Here is a 21,841-nt window from a genome sequence, read left to right on the forward strand (position 1 = left end):
AGTGGTGAAATCGCCACAGCACGAAGTACGCGGTGTAAGGGTAGGGGTAGCAGAAAATAAATCTTGTACCATAAAATAGATAGGTAGGTAGAAAGCATACATGCTATCGTAATAGGTAGCCGAGGAATAATATTACAAAATGGTAATAAGACCGAAAAAATTATTTCTCACTCATCCGTGACAGTGTGCGATGTGCGACACTGCCGTGACCAGGATTCGAACCTGGGTTACTACGGCCACAACGTAGGGTCCTAACCACTAGACGATCACGGCTATTGAGTGTTGATAGGAGAGGCGAGATTAGATACCCATTAGAACTCAACACCTTTTCTCAAAGCACATCTGGAACGGTTATTTGCTATTCTGCGATTTAACATTGAAACGGTTACCATTGATTAAAAGAAGTACTTTATTTCATGTTGATTTTCATATGCACGACAATCGGTCGGTCAAAAATGATTAGCTAATGGGGGTTATTTTTGTCCTAAACGGAGCCAAAACTTACACGCTAGAGGAACAATTCTGTTGATTGTTAAAAATTGTGATTTAAAGCGATGATGCTGATGTGTGTTCTTTTTCAATTACTCTCCTCGCAAATGCTCCTTAACAGCTGAATATTATATGATAATGAGATCTTCATAACGATATCCGTTACAACCCTTAGTTCATTGCAGTTTGTGGCTGTACTTATTCTAAATATGTATTCTTTTGCGTACGATTTGATGATTCTTATTTTCCCGCGCTGTGTTGGGTACTGTAATCTCTGCGAACTGTTAAAAGCATTGTTTGCATCTAAATGATTGCTCGAAATTGATTATTATTTTTTATGTTAATGGGTCCATCTTGCCTAACGTTTCAAGTTTGGATAACTAGTTCTCGGAGATCAAACGTTTCTACTTAAAGCGACATGGTGTTAAAGGTGACACGCAGCTTGTAATCTAAGTTAGATGATGGACGGATAGGTTAGACGTTAAAATGGCGTTTCGATTGGGCCACTTTCGTTTGGTTTGGTCGAAAACGACGCTCTTGCAAACGACTTTGTGTAGTCGTCGTTTGGCCATTTGCCACTAAAACGTGTGGGGGGCAGTGTATATATGTGTAATATGGGAAGTATTTCTGGTCAAGTGCTACTAACGAAACGTAGGACTAAGACTGCGATCGTACTCTCCTCTTCCTCTACCAGTAGCGGACGTAGTTGGCGGCAAGCTCATCGATACAGCGCTGTCCAGTCTGAAGGATAATACAAAAAAAAAGATAATATGCCACTTTATTGCACCATACGCACTAAACAACGGTGTAGAGAAAGCAAAGACTTCTTACCGACGTGCCTCACTTTCCAGCAAGCTCGTGTCGAGTGGATCCTGCGCCACATTGCGCAGCGAATCTCCGATGGTCTGTCGCAGTTGCTGCATCTCTCTACCAGCGCGCGAACTACGTAATATGTACTGCTGGCGTCGTTTCGCTTCTTGTGCCAGCTGTTCCCTCAACATAGCGATCTGGTTCTCTAGCCGGGTGACCTGCTGCCGGTGCGATTGTTCCCGCGCGTCTAACAATCGTTCGGCCTGTACCTGAGCGCTTCGATACCGCTCGACGTCCGCACCGACACTACCACCACCCAGACTGCTTGCCTTGCTGGGTGATTCGAGCAGTTTTGCCCGCGATCTTGCCAACTCTGCCTCCTTCTCGGCAAGCAGTGTTTCTAAGCGGCGTACCTTCATGCGTAACTCGCGACCCTCCTGCTCGAGCTGCGCATGATCCAAACCGCAGCTGTACGTCGTCGACTCGATCCGGTTTGAGTCGTACTCACCCGACTTTTTCTCCGACCGATCGTACTTGCCGACGGGACGCTGCTGATCGCGCTCCAGTGTGCGGATCTTCTCGTTCAGTGCTTCCACCTTGTTGCGCAGTTCGTTACGTTCGCGCTGTGAACTTATTAGCTGGCGAGTAAGCTCCTGATCACCGGATGTGTTGCCACCAGCACCACCAGTGCCACCGCCGAGGTTGCCTCCCGTGGCTGCTAATTGTTCGCTTGTTTCCTGATTCCATTTCGCAAGTCGCAGCTGACTCTCGAGCGTCGACTTCTGCAACTCACACTCGGCGAGCTGCTCCTGCAGCCGTGTTGTACTGTCCTGGGAGGCCTGCTGGTTACGGCGCAGCTCGTTAATTGTATGCTGGGCAGCGTCCAAACGTTCGGCCAGCACACGTCGCTCGTTCTCACTGCCGCTAAGCGTCTTCTGCAGCTGCTTCAGCTTGTCCTGGCCGAGCGCAAACGTGTGGCTCTGGTCGGCATTGTGCCGCTGCAGGCCGCTGATTTCACCGCGCAGTTCCGTTTCGGTGATGGCCGCTGCCTGTAGCCGCTCCTTCAGCTGATCGACCGTACTCTTGAGCGCTACGCAGCGATCCTCCAGCTGGGTCAGTGAGCGCTGCTGATTTTCCAACCGTTCCTGCTGATTGCGCACCGTACAATCCTTCTCCTGCATTGCCATCTGCAGCCGCTGTATGTCACCCTCCAGAGCGACTCGTTGCAGATCCAGCTTGGTGGCACGGGCTTCCGTGCGAGCCAGTTCGTCCTGCAGGTGGCGCTTGTCCGACTCGAGCCGCGCACCGGACTGACGACATTTGTCCAACCGTTCCTCCAGGTGCGTTCGCTCCTCGCTTGTGCTCGTCAGCGACTGCTCGAGCTGGGTAGCCTTTTCACGCAAAGCCGTCAGTTCGTCCGACTTTTGGCGAAGTGTCTCTTCGGTCGATTGTAAAGCGCTCGTTTTCTGCGCCAATCGAGCCTCCAGATTGGTTTTGTCCTCGTGCACTGCCCGCACGTGTTGCTGCAGTTTGTTGATCTTCGTCTCGAGACGCAGTTGTGCATCGCTACCTTCCTGAAGCTGCTTGCGGGCAGTACACAGCTGCACCTTAAAATCATCCCGCTCGCGCTCAATGTGCGCAATCTGCTGCATGAGCGAGCGGACGCCCTTGCGTACCATTTCCGGATCGACATCGATCAGCACATTCTCACCGGACAGACTGCGTGTCTCATGCCCGTGGTGATGATGATGGTGCCCGTGATGGTGACGGTCATGATGATGATGTTCACCACCTTCCGAACGACCACCGGTACCACCTCGCGCTGGACTGTAGCGACGTGACGGACTCATCAGACGGTACGGCAAACTGACGGAACCGTCCATCTGGATGCCCGCAATACGGCGCAACGTGTGCCCGATTGAGCTGAGCTTGTTTTCAACCTCCTTCTTTTGACACTCCAGCTGTACCAGCTGTTCGTCGAGTGCACGGACGCGTCCCTCGGCACCTCCGAGGCGTGCCTTCAGCTCCTGGATTTGCTGTGTCGCATCGGCCAGACACACCTCCAGGTTGTGTTTCTGGTCCTCGAGGCGTTTCTCACGCCCACGGCCCTCCTCGTTGCGAGCGCACAGTTCCTGCTCGCGCTGATGGAACCGATGCTCGTCCTGGTTCGCTTTGCAACGCGCTCGGCCAAGTTCCTGGCGTGTGGCGCACAGCGTACCCTCAAGGTCGGCCATCTGCTTCTTGATCTGGTGTAGCTCCGCCAGCACACGTTCTTTCTCCTCGCCTTCGTTTGCCAGACGGGCCTGCAGCTCTTTCTCCGAGGCATCCTTTTGGCTCGTGTCCGTCTGGAACTTTTGTATGTCCGTTTGAGCATTGGACAGCTCCTGGTTCAGTTTTGTGACATTCGTTTCGGTTTCTTTGAGTATTGTCTGCAGGCGCACCTTGTCCTGCTCCAGTCCGTTGCGCGTTTCTTCAAGAGCTACGGAAAAGGATAACAGAAAGGGTATATTTTACCATCTCCACCTGAACTACTATTACCGGGGGTATTACTTACAAGAAATTTTGGCCAGAGCATCCTCAATGGTGCGTGCCTGTTGACGACGCTGTTCCTCAACACGTTTCACGTGATCGCGCAGTTCTTTGTTGCTGTTGGCGTACTTGTCCCTTTCAATGTTGCTGTCTGCCAGTGTCCGTCTCGTGTCCGTTAGATCCTTCCTAGTAGCATCTGTGCTATTTTCAGCTGAAAACGAAAACACAGGTCCGCTTTATTGATATGGAAACCAAAAATACATCCTTAAACGTAACCCAACTAACCTTCCTTTAGTTTGCGATGTGTATCTTGCAGCTGATGGTTTAATGCATCACAACGGTCCTCGGACAGGCGCAGTTGAACCTTCAATTCCTCTGCATCCTTGAGCAGCGTTTCCTTCTCTTCGCGCAGTGATCCTGCCACCACCTCGAGTCGATTCATTTCCTCTTCCGCTCGAATGCGCGCCTCTTCGGCCTTGGTGCGCATCTTGGTGACTTCGTCCCGCAGGCACCCGATCGTTGTACGGTCCTTCTCCTGCCGCGCGGCCATCTCCCGTTTCAAGCGGTCACCGTTCTCCAACTCATTCTTGAGTTCACGCGCCGTGACTTCCAGCTTTTCGATTACTGCCTGCTTATCCCGGTGAGCAATCAGCAGTGCTTGCTGTTTTTCGTTCTCGGCCCGTAAAATCACTTCCTCGTGCTGCTGGTTCAGCGCATCCAAGTGTAGCTGCAATGTTTCAAACTGCTCTCGTAGCTGCCGAATCTCGGCATCCTTGGCGCTCTCTAGCGCTTGGAGCGACTGCTGCATACGTTTTTCCAGCGATTGACGAATCTGCTCCTTCTCATCGTTGAGCTTTTTAATGTTTTCCTCGCTAAAGGTGCGCAGATTCGAGAGCTTCTGCAGGAATTCGGCCTCCTGATTGGCGGCTGCGTTTGTCAGCTGTATCTTAATGTCCTGTGCGCGGCGTTCCGCGTTCTCGAGGTCTTTGTTGAGCCGAGCGATTAGCGCTTTGTGCGATTCCTGTTTGATGAGCAGATCTTGATTTTCGCGCTCCAGAGCATCCTTCTTGGCTTCAGCTTCTTCGAGCGATGTGTTCGTGTCGAAAAGCACGGCTTCCAAGGATTCCTTTTCGCTGCGCAGCGACGCAAGTTGTTCCTGGACGAGAGTTGCAAAGGGAGAAAAAGGAAGAAAAAGAAGGCATAGTTAACAAAAAGGGTATGGTGGCCCTCCCTTCTCAAGCGCGTCGGTGGTGTAATGGTCAGCATAGTTGCCTTCCAAGCAGTTGATCCGGGTTCGATTCCCGGCCGACGCACGAAAACTTTTTTTCTTTTGTACCGACATCTCAGACGGAGCAGCATATTTACCTGCAGTCGTTGCAGCTCCTTCTCGTGTCCTTCGATTGTGACCGTCTTTTCTTCGCTCTCCTTCACCAATTCCTCCAGGGAGCGGTTCAGCCGGCCGTTCATCTCGTTCGACTGTTCCAGCCGCTGCCGAAGACGCATCACTTCCTCGCCGATTGTTTCCTTTTTGCGTGAAATAGTTGCAAGCTGATTGCTGAGATCATTGCGCTCGCGAGCCACACAGCTTAGTTCCGCTTCAATTTTGTCCTTTTCCATCTCGAGGCACTTCAACCGTTCGCTGATGGCTAACTTTTCTGAGTCGAGATCAAGCCGTGCCTGTTCAGCACTGATGAGTTCCTTCTTGAGTGAGGCCAAATCCGCACTTTGGTCACTTGACTGGGCACGCAATTTGCCCCGCTCTTCGTCTAGTTGCGCCACGGTCGTTTTGAGCTGACGAATTTCTTGCTCCTGGTGTTCGTTAGAGTTGGTACGCTTTTCCAGGGTGCTGTGTAGCTCATTACGTTCGCCAGTTACGCGATCTAGTTCGAATTCTAACTCAAGTTTCTGCTTCTCGAGCATGTTCAACAACCCGTCCGATTCAATGCGCTGCTGTTCGAGCAAATCGCGAGAAAGGTACAGTTTGTTCAACTCTTCGCGAAGGGTTATGGTTTCCTCGCGCAGTCGGCTGCATCGTTCCTCTTCCGCTCTAGAAAGGGTAAAAGAAATGAGTAGGGAAGACAGACAAAGAGTTCAAAAGGGTGTAGGGCGAGCCCTCAGCCATCTCGTTCTCGTAGCCGTGATCGTCTAGTGGTTAGGACCCTACGTTGTGGCCGTAGTAACCCAGGTTCGAATCCTGGTCACGGCAGTGTCGCACATCGCACACTGTCACGGAGGGAAACAGAGGCAATGATATTTTTTTGCACCAAAGAAGAAAGCTAGGTCATTATTCTTGCAAGAAGCTGCTTTTTTTTAATATAACGCTTCATATAAACGGAGATTGCAAACTATTTGCAACTAGATCGAGTAAACTTGGGTAAGAAAAAGCAAATTGACCAATAAAGAGCATTGTTAAGGTGATAAATATAACCTTAATATCTAAATTTCTAAATATATCAACCATAATTTAACTAAAATAAAACTACTTAGAAAGTCCGCTTTTGTGCATATGGACACGCAAATATTATTTTACATTTAATTGAAGTTGGAAGATCTTCTGCATCTTCAATACGATGTTGAGTAAACGTAAATGTGTAGCTTGTAGTAAATGAATGAACAAAATAGGAATTAATAAATCGTCCAAAAAGTACAGTGAGAACTGTTGATTCAGTTTCATGTAGGGTATGTTCGCAAAGAAAATTACATGACACTCCAAAGAGAAAGAGGTCGCTAGAGTTTGTGTATGCGTTTAAGACGCCCTCTCCCAAGCGACCGTGTGGCCTAATGGAGAAGGCGTCGGACTTCGGATCCGAAGATTGCAGGTTCGAGTCCTGTCACGGTCGAACACCCAGGAACTTTTTGCTGCTAATATGTACAGTTCTTTTGTTTTTGGTAGCCATGATTGCATACCATCTCATTAACTTTTTTTTAATTAATTTTTGTGCATATTACTTACCTCAAATTCAGTTCCTGAATATCTTTATCTTTATGCACACGTTGCAGCTCCAGCTCAATCATCTTTTTCTCCTCCTCTAACGCATCGTACATCTTCTGCAGTTTACTATTGACGTTCTGTAGCTTCTCATAATCGGTGTTTAAACTATCGACCTGTTTTGTAAAAAATAGTGTCGTAATTTTAAAGCCCTGTATTGACCATTTACATATTCTGTTACCATAAACACAACTTACGATGGAGTTCAGTTCCGCCTTGCCCCGTTCAACCGTGTGCTTATCCGAGCGCAAACCATCCAGCGTCTTCTGCAGACTGTCCCGCTCCTTGTACAGTTCCGAGAGCTGATGGTTGGCCGAGTCGAGCTTTTCCGTTAGCTCCGAAACCTTCCCAGACAGCGTGTCCCGTGCATGCTCGCAACTGTCGTACTGCTTCCGGGTGGCCTTCAGTGCGTCGTTGTTCGTCTGCAGCTTAACCTGCAGATCGTGTATGGCTAGCTGGTACTTGTGTAGCGCTGCCTGGACCGCCGAAATCGTCCCTTCGGCAAATGCCTGCGACGCTCGCAGACTGCCGCCAGTACCGGCCATCCCGCCAGACGCACGTTTGGGCGATCGAGGAGCCACTCCGGGCGAAACGATTGGTTGCGAGAGGTGAAGATGGTGTTGCCCCCCTTCGCCGGCACTACCACCACCACAACCACCCATGTCAGCGGAAGCACTCGTTTCCGCATCCTGCACCACGGCATGGGCTATGTCGCGCAGTGCAGCCTGCAGCCGTTCCAGCTCATCGTTCATTCGATGGGCCTGGGCTGCCTGGCTATCGGCTTGGGTGTAGCGATCGTCCAGCAGCTTCAGCTCCTGTGCCATCTGCTGCAGCCGCTGATCTCGTTGGCCAATCTCTTGCTTAGCCGCCTCGAACTGCAGCCGCAGCTCGGACAGTTGCGACTTGAGTTCAATGTTTTCACGCTCAATGTGCATTTGTTGGGCCTCCTGAGTAGTAGTGTAGTGCAGGAGAGCATTAGATCAGGATGAAGGCAACAACAAACAAAACAACACAAAAACGCCGAGCTTACCTCAAATTTGGACGATTGCTTGAGATTGACGGAAACGCCACTGCAAGCGCCAGACACTTCTCGCACCGTACCGGAAAGCTCGAGATGCATCCGTCCCAGCTCCATCTTGGTGGTGGACGTCATCTCGTTGAACATCCGTCGTACCTGAACCACCTCGCGCCACATCTTGAGCAGTCGCGTGTGCTCGTTGTTGTAGTAATCGTTGAAAGCCTTGTAGTGATTGAAATGATGGAGGTTAGATATATTTCCAGCATCACAGACGATGTGAGACACATAAGTAAGTTAACGATGTGAGACACATAAGTAAGTTAATAGTTTGTTAAGAGGCACGTCAACATATTTCTATTGAAAGTGAAGGATCAGATTGTACCCATGCCGACACCTTGTCGTAACATAATTAGGTTGGTCTGCCGGTGTCAAGCATCGTTCGCTTGCGCAACACGACCATCATCATTTCCTTGCCCATACGCACCCTTTCACAACCATCTGAACTATCTACCACATGCCGTGCTAGCGATGCATAGCCCTAACGCATGTTTCTCATTGCTCATAAAAGCATGGCACACTATGTGTTCTATAAATAAAAAACGGGGTAGTTTCGCGGAATCTTGCCCTGCTCGCTCAACGTAACTGCTATCTCTTTCTGATAGAGATTGTGAGAGAGTGAGCACACTGACATGAGGGTAAAACTGTTGTACGGTTTCGCGCCTATTGAATCTCTAACGGACGAGGCCAGTAATAGAAAAAAAACAGCCACAAAACAACCTACCTGTTCTTCCTCCTTCCATTCGTCCTCCTTGCTCAACAGTTCATCACGTAAGCTTTCCCAGTCGTTGGTAAGCTTTTGGAGATCGTTCGTTAATGCTTCGTTGGTACGATGAGACTCCTCCAACTGCTGTCGCAGGCAGGAGTTCTCGACCAGTAGTTTTTCGCAACTGTACACAAAATAGACGAGTTAGCTTTTCATTGAAGGGCCAGTTGGCCACAACACATCAACACCTGACTTACCGTCGTCGTTCCTCGTCAAGCTGATGGCGGATTTCGTCGTGTGATCCCTCGGAATACTTCCGGCACGGTGACTGCGACCGGGATCGTGATCGAGCGCGTTCACGCGCTACCGGACATGCCGAGGGTAAGCTGAGCGGCCCCCCAGTCACATCGGTACAGATGGGACCGCCACCACCACCACCCCCTGCCGATGGAGGCGGTGACGGAGCATGGTGTGCATGATGCAGATGTCTTGATCCGGGCGAAGGTTCGCGACTTCCAGACCCTCCAGCATAGCGTCCACCTCCACCACCACCACCACCACCCGAACAGCTACCAGCACTCGGTGGCAATTGTTCCAGATCCGAGCAGCGCTGTTTGTACTGCAATACCTTCGCCTGTAGCCGGCTCACCAGAGCCGCCTGGTTGTTTTGCGCCTGCTTGTACGTTTCTAGCCGGCGCCGATAGTTGTTGGCCTCCTCCTGGAGCCGGTGGCGCAGCTCGTTGTTTTGACGAATGAGTGCGCTCGTGTCAGCCGCACTCGGTGGCCCACTACTGCTTCCCGTGCTGGACGGCATCCTAGCGGTTGTTGCTGGCGGGCCGCCTGTTCCACTTACACCTCCACCAGTAGTTGTTGACGACGGTTCGTGCTGCAGCCGGCTCTTGTTAAACGGTCTTGAAAACGGTTTCTTGGAGCGATCGGCTAGAGCACTACCTCCACCACCACCACCGCCTCCTTCCGAGTGCCGCAATCCTAGGCTCGGAGCACAATCTTTACCATTTAACTATAATGAAACATGACGAGAGAAGAGGAGAACATTGGATGATTTCGTTCAAACCCATGCAACACTATTTTAAATATATATAAAAAATAATAACCTGAAATGAAACTACTTTTTTCATTGCAAAAAACACAATGAACAAGATTAAAAGTAAGGCACACGCAGCACTTGCCCAGGAGACTTCATCCGCACTGACCACCATCCACGACAAGACTGCCGGTGTAAAGCTGCCCCACAAGTTGCCTGGACATTGTCCGTAATGGTTTCGTGTGTGTGTTTGGCAACTGCGGCCAACCAAAAATGTGGTTGTCTCTGTGAGAAGGGTGGTCATGTTTTGGTCAACGGGGGAAAAAATCGATATCAAAACACTCGGAATCGGAAGGACCTCTGCAAAAGGCAGGCGGCAAGAACGGCAAACAACACTACGCAGCACAGTAGCGGGGCGGTCTGTGGCATGTGGTCAGGTGAATAATTACGACGTCACGAAATACGCTTCACAAGAGGGTGGCAAATGACCACACGTTGTAAATCAGGTGTATAGGGGGCTAGAAAGACCCCTCTGCTGCATCGTGGGAGAGCAGCGCACCCGTAGTGTTAGTGCTGGTCATGGTTGGCTGCACACTTTCACTCGAGGACACGTGTCTATCCAGGGAGAGAGAAACATTTGTGTTTTTGATTTCGATCTGAACCGGCATTGTGAAGCGCAATCTATTAGAGAGTGTGTGTGTAGGATAGAGAATATACTTAAACTTCACTGTAATCAGGAGATCTATGTAATAACCCGCAGAGGATATAGTTCCATACCCTATATATGTGGGCAATATTACAAAGATAAAGTGAAGCTTAAATAATGTATTTCTAAAAACAGCAAAACTAAACGTTGGTTTGTTGTAAAATAAAAGGAATATTCAAGCATTTAGAATCATATCATATGATGTCGTCAAAGGAAGCAGAGGAATGGGAAAAGTGTCAAAAAATGTGGAACGCTTCACGATTTTGCGTGTCATCCTTGCGCAGGGGCCATGCTAATCTTCTCTGTATCGTTCCAATTTTAGTATATGTCCAGCCGAAGCTAGGACAAGCAGAGAGCAACTCCATTTCATATATATACCTACGCACGCTCGTTTCACTTCTAGCGATGGATAACGTTAGAAGCCACACGCAGCCGTATAGCTACAACTGTTGTAAGGTTCCGATAAACCCTTCAAGCGCACGCATACAAAAGGGCTAAAAGGTAGCACAGTCGTGTGTACCTGCACGATGAAAAACACAAAAGGTCGGTGGCATCGGTGGCAGGACTAACGTCCATATATCCTTCGCTATATGTGGGGTGGCATTTGCGGTGAGTAAACATTCTCAATCAGCAAATTACCACGGTTGTCATTTTAATTTCATACGATTATTATTGCTTCAATAGCGCAAAGCAAAACGAAATGGATGGAAAACTGACTAATGGATTTCTATCTCCCATTACTACACATTAATAAGCCAGCCAATTGGTTTGTTTGTTTTTTGTTAATAGTTTTGCCGAACTTTGGAACCGTCGTCGTTCGCTGTTGATGACGAGTGGGATTTTTGGCCTTGTCCATCATTGCCGGAAAGTTCTGCGGTTGTGGAGCAAGATAATGCGTGTACAAAATAGAATTGAAGGACATACATAAAGTTCTATTTGCTATTTCATACACTCTATCAGGATACGCAAAACAAAAACCCCCAAAACACAGAAATGACAGCGAAAACAAAAACAGAAAAAATAAAAAGGCGTCTTGGGGTGATTGTTTGCCACGTTGTTTTGAAAACGAATCAGTCACGGATCGTTGCGTGGTTCTGTCCGTGCGCACCGCGCACGCCAGCCAGGTACTGGTGGAGTAGTGTTCCGTTGCGCGCCGATCACATGCACAATTACGCAACCGATTGCTAATCATTATACTCTATGCTGATGAGAGAGTAACTTATTTACTGTACAAGCGCGAGCATGGGGTACAGCAGCGAAGGGGATGTTTGATTTGTGTTTGCAGTGATGGATTCTAAATGTAGAAGAGCAAATGGGGATAAATCGAGAACCCATCCATTCCCCGTGGAATTTCTTTTTACATCCATAAGATTTAAAATACAATTAATACAATTGTATTTAGTTAGAATCTTATTGTTCCCCTTGTACCCCCGAATGGTATAGTTTACCAGAAAACGTCCACAATTCATCACCACAAACGCATACTAAAGGTACACAAACATTTTTTTACCCCTTTTACCATAGGGTGGTAGTGTGTACACAGTCAATAAAATACCTTCCCTTCTACCCCTCCCCCTCACATTGCGGCTTGCTGTAAGTCCAATCAAACAAACCTTTTCGTTTTTCAATATCAATATACCGTTGATACCACCCAGCCATACTAATGTGTGGAAGGTGATGGAAAAACAAAGACTCTTTAGAACGCAAGGCCTACTAGGCGCGTCGTCAAGGGGTGCGCGTGTGTACATTGGGGGTAATAAATGGTCAACAGTATTGGGTGGTCGGTCTCATCACGGTGTACTAAATAACATATTCCGGGCACTCTAGGCGGAACAGTACGAATCGACGAATTTTGTCATCCAGATGTTGGCGGCTGCTTTTAAAAATTCAGAATATTTTGTACACAACAAGGAACGCAAGTTTGCACTCCACAGAGAGACAGACAGTCAGCAGCGCCAGTGAGTCGTTCACGTAGAGGTGGTGGAGCCAGCAGCTCCTTCCTCCCTTTTCGCACAATTTTCCACTTATTTATTTACTTGTTTACGGGCTTTATTAAAACGGGGGCTTGCCGGAGGGGGTATGCCAGATTGTTTATGATTATTTATGATAGGTCTACCCTATCTGAACAGCGGAGGCTAAATGGATCGGCTCCTCGTTGTTTTGCACGCGAAGGAACGGATCTTCATCGCTTCAGCCGGGCAAGGCAAGGCATGTATTGCAGGAAGTAATACGATTTTATTTACGTACTACGGCTGCGAACTCTAGTGCCACCACATTCGGATTGGTTTCGATGATGACTGCTGAGCAGGGGGGGGGGGGGGGGTGTTGTGCTTGTGGCTCAAAACCATTTTTTTCTCTATTTCAATATATTTTTTTTTCACCTACGAGTAAATTCGGGAAATTGTCAAAACGATATCACACACACACACACAAATCATGCGTCGCGTGTTCCATTTGGTGGGTTAATATCTATCGATGAGCAAGTTGGTTCGTGATTTTTTTGTTCACCACTATCCGGCACTACGGTGTTCAAACACGGAACCGAATCCGTTTCCCACCATGGCATAGAGACACATCTCCCTCCGCCATCCTCCCTGTGCCGTGGTTTTGATTTATGGCCAAACTACTAACCTCTCCTCATCCATCTTTAACGCGCAACTCTCTACTATTTGTTCACCCCAAACACACTTACACGCCCAATGAATGTGGTACCGGGTTTAATCCCCCCTCTCTCCCATCGTATCCCCTCTTAGCGAAGTAGTAAAAGTTTTGTGAGATCGAAATTTTTGGAGTAACCAAAACGGTCCCAGTATGTAGGACAGAAGGCTAGTGCGCGCGGTGAGAACGCAAACGAAGAAGCCGGGGAGCGGATCAGGGGGGGGGGGGGGGGGAGAGGATGCGGCCCTTTGGGGAATTAGATCGGGACAGCGGGTGCGCAAAATTTGATCGATAACGCGCCTAGGAAATGCGAAGGATCGGAAACGCAAACGTGAGCTGTATGTTTGGCAATGATTCTCGGCTGTAGGTTGGTGGTGAAGCCACCGGTGTGCTTGATAAAAGTTAAGTAAATTTCGTTGAAAACCTTACTTCCGTTAGGCAAGGTGAGCAGAGTAAATCGTTTTGTGAAGCAATTATGTTCGTCTTTAGTTTGAATAGTACTCGCTCGGAAACTCGGTTTAATTGGTTTGAGAAAGGCTATCTTTGTGATACACCGTGAATCATTCAAATTGATCATAAAAAAGCCAATCACTTTAACGTTTCTTGCTGGTGCGGTAAAAGGCTCAATGTGAAATTGCATTTGGAGATACATTCTTATTGAAATATTTTAGGATCATTAGATTCCGTAAAACACCCATTTTCCTCACTAATTTCAATACAGATTTATGATTTTTTATTAATTTACTTACATCCGATATTCGGTGGAGTGTACTAGAAATTAAACATTTTCAATTCACTCGAATTCAAACAGTTAATTTAACTGATTTAACTAATGAAATTTATATAAAATTGAGTTTACTCTATTCCTCTGGGTTCTCTTATATCCTTGAATGAATGAAGGTGCTTAAGAAGCCGCCTTATGTCCGAATGTAAATACAGTTACCTAAACGTCAACAATATTTATATTTGCACCTTTAGAACGGTTGTGCCGAATTGCTAAAATATTAACAGTTCCAACATATGAGTATCTTACAACGATTCAATTCTAACCTTTTTACCTTCAGCCCGCCTAACAAAATGCTCAAAATACTCTTCCAGTTTGTTTTCCATTGCGGAAGAGAGATTGCAAACTACTCCCGCGTTTGGCAGTGCAATAACCTGCCGCTTTACATTGCACTGCCACTGTTACTGTTACATCATCATGTCGAACTTTGCCTTGCATCGATTAGAGCCTTGGGGCGTCTGCAAAGTTTTGTACCATTGCCTTTGCCTCTGCACTTTACCGTACTATCGTAGTGCGGAAATGGGCTAATTCGGTAAATAGATTTACCCTGAAATTCACTGACACACACACATAGGCGGAGTTGCAGTGGAAGCCGTTTGTCTCAAATTTAAACCGTATCAACACTCTATCGCCTACAACGAACAGTAGTGTGTTCTGCTGGCATTAATGTCCTGAATCGTTTTTGCACCCTTTGGGACAGGACGTACGGGACAGGGGGAGGACGTGAGGATTCACAAACACACACACACACACACACACACACACACACACACACACACACACACACACACACACACACACACACACACACACACACACACACACACACGAATGATGAGCATGATGAAATAATGATTGGTTTTGCACCACTGCCCGCTAATTAGTGCACGATACACACAACATCGCGTGCCACCGTACGCGGAACGGAAAAAGCAATCATCGCGATTCTCCCTCCCCCCCGAAGCCCAAACACCGCCCACCCAACTGGGGGGGCTGAGGGGCTAACAGGAACAAAACGTGTAGAAGTAGTACAAATAGCAATGGAATTTGCGACCCCAGGTACAGGAACATTGGGTGTCCCCCATCGCACACCAAGAATGGGCCAATTCCGATTGAACGTCAGTAGCACCAAGGGAGTAGCAGGCCCGCCGGAGAGCTCCCCGTTTTCCGGACGTTCGGGGAAGGCAAGCGGATTACATTTCTGACAGTTTGCTGACAGGGGCCCTCACTTTGCATTAAGCGTGTTGAAAAATTGACGTTTTAACCCGTCCATCCGCAACAGGTGGAGTCAGCCCCGCTTTTGGTGGATCATTTTTAAACTTTGTCTTGCCCCACAATAGAGAAGAGCGGCTTTCTCGCCGGGTAGAGGATCAGGGGGGATGATTTTGTTTGTCTAATCACGCGCCTACCAACGGTAAGCGTCTACTGCTTAGGAGTATTATTGGACGTGTGTGTGTGTGTTTGTTGGTACGCGTTATCAGCAAATTGCTGGAACCACTTCGAACCGGTTCGGAAGATGCCTGAGGCTGTGGCTGATGAAACCGCCAGTCACGCACAAAATAACATCAACAAACTAAAACTCTTGGCAAAGCGCACACATCATCTCAAACGCAAGCCAAGGGACGAGCTGGACTTTGAACGTTGATGCTTGACTTTGCGAGAAACGCCACTGTTACCAATCGTAGACGGTTCGGTTCTAACAAAAGTTGTACTCCCACACGCTCTAGAGCACGTGATACACCCTCGTTGTGCTCGGCTCATCTGTCCCATCTGCACGTGCATTTGTGAAACGTGTGCTGCAGTTTCGTTGCAGAGGCTTCCTTGAGACGGGTATGGAGAGTGCTACGCAATCAGCATCAGCAGCTCAAAAGCGCCCCAGATGAATGTTCTATTTCTGGTCCTCCTACATCATCATGCCTCTAATCACCCGTGCATGGGGCCGAAAAGACGAAAATATTTGTTATAAAATATTATTCTTTTACCGGTGTCCGGAAGATGAAAGCGCGGCTTTACGTTACCATCACCTTTGGGTGACTCTGTCGGCTCGTTGTCCTGTTGCCGGCCGATGATAATAATTTCTTGCTTCTTGGTGCTTTCTTTTAGCGTACACCGTGGGCAGCTAAATCTAATTAAAAAAAAACGAGCTGCTTGTTTCAAAAGCGTGATAGATGGATGAATATTGAAAGTATAGTTCCTGTTTGGTGTTTGGACACGTCGATGTGATAATAAGTTGCCCGTACTGGTAGCCGCAAATATATGTGGTAATGTAAGGGTAGTAATTCGTTATGAAATGTGATGAAATTCGGCAACTGTTCTATTGCCCAGTACTTTAATCAATCATTACGTACTGAGAAACGCGCTCAAAACAACTCTTATGAACATTTTGAAAAATACAGTTACTGAGAGTGATTGATAAGCAACAGATTACATGGATTTGAACAACAGATCCAGGAAAACCAGCACGCAAAAGAAAAATTTAGTTGTAGAATCTATCACAAACTTCGCCTCCCAATTCTTAACCGAAAGATTTTTTATAATTATCATGGTTACAGCTTCAATCGTTCAAATCAAGTGACTTTTCAAGCAGTCTTTTATTAAGTATCTTCAAATGTACTAACTGTGCTAACTACATACTGATCAGGCGACGCTATACAGGGGGTTTCAGGGGTTCCCATAATTTTGCAACACTTTTTTGACCCCTTCTTAAGGGCAGTGAACCTTTTTGCGACGGAAATTGGACTCTACAGCAGCTTTTTTGGACTGGCACATATGAAATTCCCATTGGATTTCAAATGGGCCTGCCCAAAAAGGATGCCATAGCATTCGATTCACATGAAGTTCATTTCTCGCAAGAAAGAGTTGCCAGAAAGTTACACTAATTTATTTAAGACCCCTTATAAACCCTGTAAATTAATATGTTATACTCAAGAATGAGCCAAGGAAAGACAAATATATCAAACAATTAAGTTCATATCCCGGATCGAACGCCATGAGATATCTTCCTGTTCGTTCAATTCAGCATTTATAACATCATTAAATCTCCATATAAACGCAGGAGTATCCCATCAAGACTTGGTTCTGATCTAAGTAATATGAATCGTTGATAATCTGCCATATTGAGTTTGAGCTCATACAGAATTATCTCCTATCCGGATTTCACTGTATTCGAAATACCATTCCTTTAGAACATATGGAACTTATGGAGCAGCCACTACAAATCGATAAGTCAATGAACAACGTAATTGCACCATTTCACACGACTGCAATCTACAACCCGAAGACAGTTGACTACTGAATTGTACTTTGTTCAGCAGCAGCGGGCAGCAGCACCGCCACCACCTCCTACTCCACCAATTGCGAACCACAGAGAGAGCGCCCATTGCCCCATCGAAACGCACCAACCGATGATGCAACCGGCCGCCCATCTAAACTCATCGACAAATTATGCTGCCGCCATGTGTGCTTATCATCTGCCTTGGCCGGGCGGGCCGCAATATCAATTGGATCCACCCGGGGGCACTTCGGAGTCCGGAGATCAAAGTGTACGGAAAGGCGTACACACTGAGGACGTGCCACCCAATCGCCAACCGGACCGGACGAGCCACAAGCGAGTCCGCAAGAATCGATCGCGAAGGACGGCGACCGACTTTACAACATCGCCAAAGTACAATAAACACACATATACACACACATATACACAAACGCGCGCGCGCACCGGTTACGAAGATGTGCAAACTGGCGCGCATAGCAACCGGTTGGCGCCGGCGTTGGCTGGTTCGGCTACACGCGAGATGGGCGCGGCCTCGGCTAACCGGAAGCAACACAGAATCATCACAGCGCCGCAGTTTCTGCTGCTTATCATAGCCGCACTTCGCACCGGTGACCGGACGCCCACCGCTGTCGCCACCACCACCGCACCTAACGTTAACCCGTAGCGTGGCGTGGCGATCACGTGTGCACTGACCGGTGTCGATTAGTCGGTGCCGGTTCGTCGCTTGCAGATCGATTTTGATCGCAACGCGCACAGGGTTGTTTTGGGTAGGGTGGAAGCGGAGAACAATCGTAGAATGCTGCGTTAAGCCACTGTGTGTCGATCGATCGATCGGATGTGGGTGGTTGGTGGCGCCTGGGCTTATCTCCTGTAATCCCGGGCAAAGTGCATGATGTGTGCATATTTTTCAACAGTCTTGAATACGTCCAGCTCGATGCTTTTCAATCATTGTTTGCAAGGGAACAGGAACAACAAGGCCACGAACATAAATCATGAAATGTCTTTCACCAGTCGTGCAGGGACTGTGTGTCGTGAGGGATTATTTTCCCCGCAAGAGGTTTGATAGTAAAAATCGTGCGGTTTGCAACCATAGGACCCATTCCTCACTGAACGTTAAACAGAAGACCCGATAAAGTATGTTACAGCACGAGATATGATGCCTCTTTCACCAACAGGAACAGTTGATAAATGTACTACTCTCCCTTCCAAACTCACAGTCCCAGGGGTCCCCAAAAATAAAACTATGCACCACCACCACCACCACCACCGCCACTAACAATCAAATCAGATCGTATTCCTGCAAGACCCTTCTCACCGTTCACACACCAAACTGAGCCGTGCTGCGTCGGGTTGGCGGGAATGGTAGAATACACGGACAGGATTTATGTCTGTGACCTGTTTACCGAGGAGCTGCACACCATCGGTTATCTGCTGTGTGAACCCCTTTGCGGTCGGAGTTTCCGACAGGAAGTCTTCGAGTTGTTGGAGGTTGATAATCGATACCACAATACATGCACACACATAACACACACACATACACACATACGCAGTCACGGACGGTACAGGGGCATGTTCGCAGTTTGTCCGTAAGGCTTTCAATAAACGGCGCAAAATCTAGCCTACCGTTGGCCGATGTGGCTGGGCTGAGTATCATGTCTGCGGGTCGTTTAGTGGCACATTCGTGCTAGGATACATCGCAAGTGTATAACAGGTTCGGGTTGTAAGAGCGAACTACTGACGAATTCCGTACATAATTGCACATCAGAAAGATCGATCAATTCTAGCCAAATCCATCATCACAAAACATGGCCCAATAGTGTGTGCGTTCTGCACCTTTTTACTTACTACACCAAAAAAACTCATCACCCACAATGTGCTAAAGAACTTGCTTTTTTTGCGTTGTAAAACTTACGCGTGACATCACGCCGTCGTTGCTGCGAAACTTTGCGAAATGCTCGAACAGATACACACGGCACTTGACACAAAACTGTTCAAACTGCTGATGAGCCCCTCGACCAGCTTTCGTCGTCCGTCGGTTGATGGTACCACCGTCGTCGAAGATGAGTCTAACCGCCGGACCCGGATCGTCGTTCCGGTCGAGATTGCCGGCCCTGCTGCTCCACTGGGCGGCCACCGTTGCCGCACTATCGTCGACACTACCCGCTTCGTCGGACGCCCGTAGCCAATGTATGCCGTCCGCTAGGAACCAACTATCCACTAGCTCACCGGACCGGTTAACACTAACAGCTACTACCGCCGCACTGCAACTACTACCACCGCTACTACCACTACCACTGCTGCACGACGCTACGACTTCTGCTCGAGGCTGCCGATCCGCTCCGGCTGACAACTGACGAGGAACTGAACCGCCCGTAACCGAGCCAGGCCCTTTTCTAACATCCTGGTGGCCACTGTTCACCCCCGTTTCGGTGCACGGCCGCCGTTGCCTGGTGCAGAAGATAATTTGTTTATCGTTCACCTTGGTAGCGAAGCATAGATCGCCGATTTCAACCAACGATACGTTCACGGGGCCGTCTCCGGTCGTGCTGCCACTGGTGCCGTGTGACATGCGCCGTGTCTCGAGTGCCACGAGCTGGCCGACGAGTTCCAGGCAACGGGCACCGACGGCCGACACTGGGGTAGCGGAGTGTGTTGACAACCTGTGCACTGCTGCTGTTGCTTGGGAGGCGGATTCCACCGCGACGGTTGGGTGCGTGCTGGCAACACTGCCACTTCCGTGGTCGTGATTTTTCGCTTCCCGTGAGTGGAATTCCATTTTTCACATGTGAAAAATGGGAAGGCCAGATTATCACGTGACCCCCAAACAAATTGTTTCTTCTTCCGTGTGGATGGGTTGCTATACGGAAGCACACACAAGTGGAAGCAGAAGTTAGCACACAGGCAACGTGTTTGCAAAGTAATTTAGAAACTTTTAACCGTCACTACTGCAGCCTGAAGTGGAGGACGCAAGGACCACGTGGTTGAGGGATGTCAACTTTGGCCCGACAACTGTTACAGCCACAAATGCATTTTAAAAAGGTTTTGATATTGAAAATAAACAGAAACTGATGAGATGGCTTGAATTTGCTGAAAACTCGCTGGCTATCACTCCCTAAGGTCCGAAGATGACTGAGAAAAGACTGGTGTATCGGAATTGAACCCCCCAGGTGAACTGGGTCAAACGAGTAACACCTAGTCCTCAGCAACCGGGACTCTTTTGTCGAGCAAAGCTCCAAGGTGATGATGATGAATCAGCAGATAACAACACGGCTGGCATTCCCTACTAGATCGATGACGCTGTCGTCTGGTGGTGCCTGGTTGGTTTCACATCCGTCACGGGTGCGAGAATGTGGTCTTGTCTCTATCGCACTCTCGCCACACACAATTCCAGCGAAATGGTGTTTCTGCTCCAAAACGCGCTGTTGTGTGTTATCAACGAGCCAAACCTGCCTCCAGAATGACAAACCCCCCAAACTGTACGCAGCAGCATGATCTGTGCCAACGACTTGAGCCTACTTTCTACCGAGTCTGCGATCGACGAGGAAAAGATGGGAAAACATCCGGTGCACGGTCTCGAGATGATCGTAGGACCCCCCCTGGTCGCCGGTACCTGTAATCGTTCGGGCGTGTGTGTGTGGTTGTTCGGTACTTAACATTGTAGCGGTTGTAGCGTGATGCTGATAAGCCAAAGATCCGAGACGACGGTGTGTTTCATGCGCAAAACACAAACAGCCTAGACTCGCAAAAGCAGCAAAACAAAACGAAAAAACATAGTCCAACTCCATTGGCAAGCATAATAAAAACAAGCTGCTACGGCGGGACGTTAAAGTTTTCGGCGAGTTCGACGACTTGTCCGGTGACTTGACGGTGTAGATGTCGGTTGGTTGAACTCAATTCGGCCACAGGTCAGACGCCCCGGCAGCATTGCCCTCTTGGTGGCCGTGTCAAGAGAGAGTTCCAGACGATTAAGTACAGCTGTACATTTGAAGTGTTGTTTGCGTTACTTTGGGGAGATTGATTGTAATGTTCCATTTTTTTTTGTAATAAAAAGCACCGGTAAAAGCTTATCGGACAAGATATTGAACACTTGGTTGGAAATTTAATCGATAGGTTCGAATTTATACGATAACTTCAATCAAAGCAACACATGAGCTTGATTTAAAATGGCAGTTTGATTCGCCTCTTCCTCACATAGCTTTACAGTTCACCAACGATCGGTTCCGCCCATTTTTGGTCCATTAGGGAGACGATCGTCGTAAAATGTTTATTATTATACTAGCACATCGTTTGCAATCGGTTACCCACTGGCAGCAGCAATTGGCTTTCGCTTACGGTAACAAAGGGAGTTCGTCCTTTCGTACACGGATGGGAAGCCAACCGACTGTTTTGCGTTTACTCGATGCACGCAATAAAACCATAAAAAATCGCATAAACGTGTCAGCAGAGGAGAACACATACTCGCGCGGTACACACTTGCTACTACGCTTCCTTATGGTTGGCTTCGATGGGGACGCCTGGTGGGGCTGACGGTGGACGATACGCGCGTACCCGCGATACGGTATATGCCAGAGCTTTGTTTTGTATAGGTACGACCCACAAACATTGATATGCTGAATCGGATTTCCTTTTTTCGATTCGCTTTTTTTGTTTTTGTGTTGGAGCAAGAATGTTCTCCAACGATCGTGCTGAGGAGAGAAAGACGTCATTCTTCAATCTTCCTGTTGGTGGATGGAAGAAAATGGGACGAGACGCACGGCCATAAACGGGCTTGCGGGAGGT

The 21,841-nt window shown here is 48.2% G+C and overlaps 1 protein-coding gene and 5 non-coding genes across 7 annotated transcripts; 3 read left to right on the top strand and 3 right to left on the bottom strand.

Annotated features, from left to right (window-relative positions):
* Positions 1-129: 129 nt before the first annotated feature.
* LOC120948790 (rootletin) lies at positions 130-20,812 on the bottom strand. Of its 2 annotated transcripts, none has more exons than XM_049605691.1 (11): positions 18,975-20,812; positions 8,856-9,619; positions 8,617-8,782; positions 7,848-8,057; positions 7,015-7,764; positions 6,782-6,933; positions 5,194-5,875; positions 4,114-4,984; positions 3,854-4,039; positions 1,321-3,778; positions 130-1,230 (listed from the first exon to the last, which is right to left on the bottom strand). In XM_049605691.1, the coding sequence occupies exons 1-11, from the start codon at positions 19,836-19,838 to the stop codon at positions 1,131-1,133; spliced, it is 7,203 nt and encodes a 2,400-aa protein (XP_049461648.1). In that variant the 5' UTR covers positions 19,839-20,812; the 3' UTR covers positions 130-1,130. The 2 variants fall into 2 exon arrangements, with proteins under 2 accessions (XP_049461648.1, XP_040221436.2); XM_040365502.2 differs by lacking the exon at positions 18,975-20,812 and adding an exon at positions 9,714-9,927.
* Trnah-gug (transfer RNA histidin (anticodon GUG)) lies at positions 202-273 on the bottom strand. Its single transcript has one exon. It is a non-coding gene; the product is annotated as a tRNA-His (tRNA).
* Trnag-ucc (transfer RNA glycine (anticodon UCC)) lies at positions 5,070-5,141 on the top strand. Its single transcript has one exon. It is a non-coding gene; the product is annotated as a tRNA-Gly (tRNA).
* On the top strand, positions 5,963-6,034 carry Trnah-gug (transfer RNA histidin (anticodon GUG)). Its single transcript has one exon. It is a non-coding gene; the product is annotated as a tRNA-His (tRNA).
* On the top strand, positions 6,596-6,668 carry Trnar-ucg (transfer RNA arginine (anticodon UCG)). Its single transcript has one exon. It is a non-coding gene; the product is annotated as a tRNA-Arg (tRNA).
* LOC120954301 (U6 spliceosomal RNA) lies at positions 10,589-10,695 on the bottom strand. Its single transcript, XR_005751674.1, has one exon. It is a non-coding gene; the product is annotated as a U6 spliceosomal RNA (small nuclear RNA).
* Positions 20,813-21,841: the final 1,029 nt, after the last annotated feature.

The sequence above is a fragment of the Anopheles coluzzii genome, chromosome 2 (genome assembly GCF_943734685.1).
Source record: "Anopheles coluzzii chromosome 2, AcolN3, whole genome shotgun sequence".
NCBI lineage: Eukaryota > Metazoa > Arthropoda > Insecta > Diptera > Culicidae > Anopheles > Anopheles coluzzii.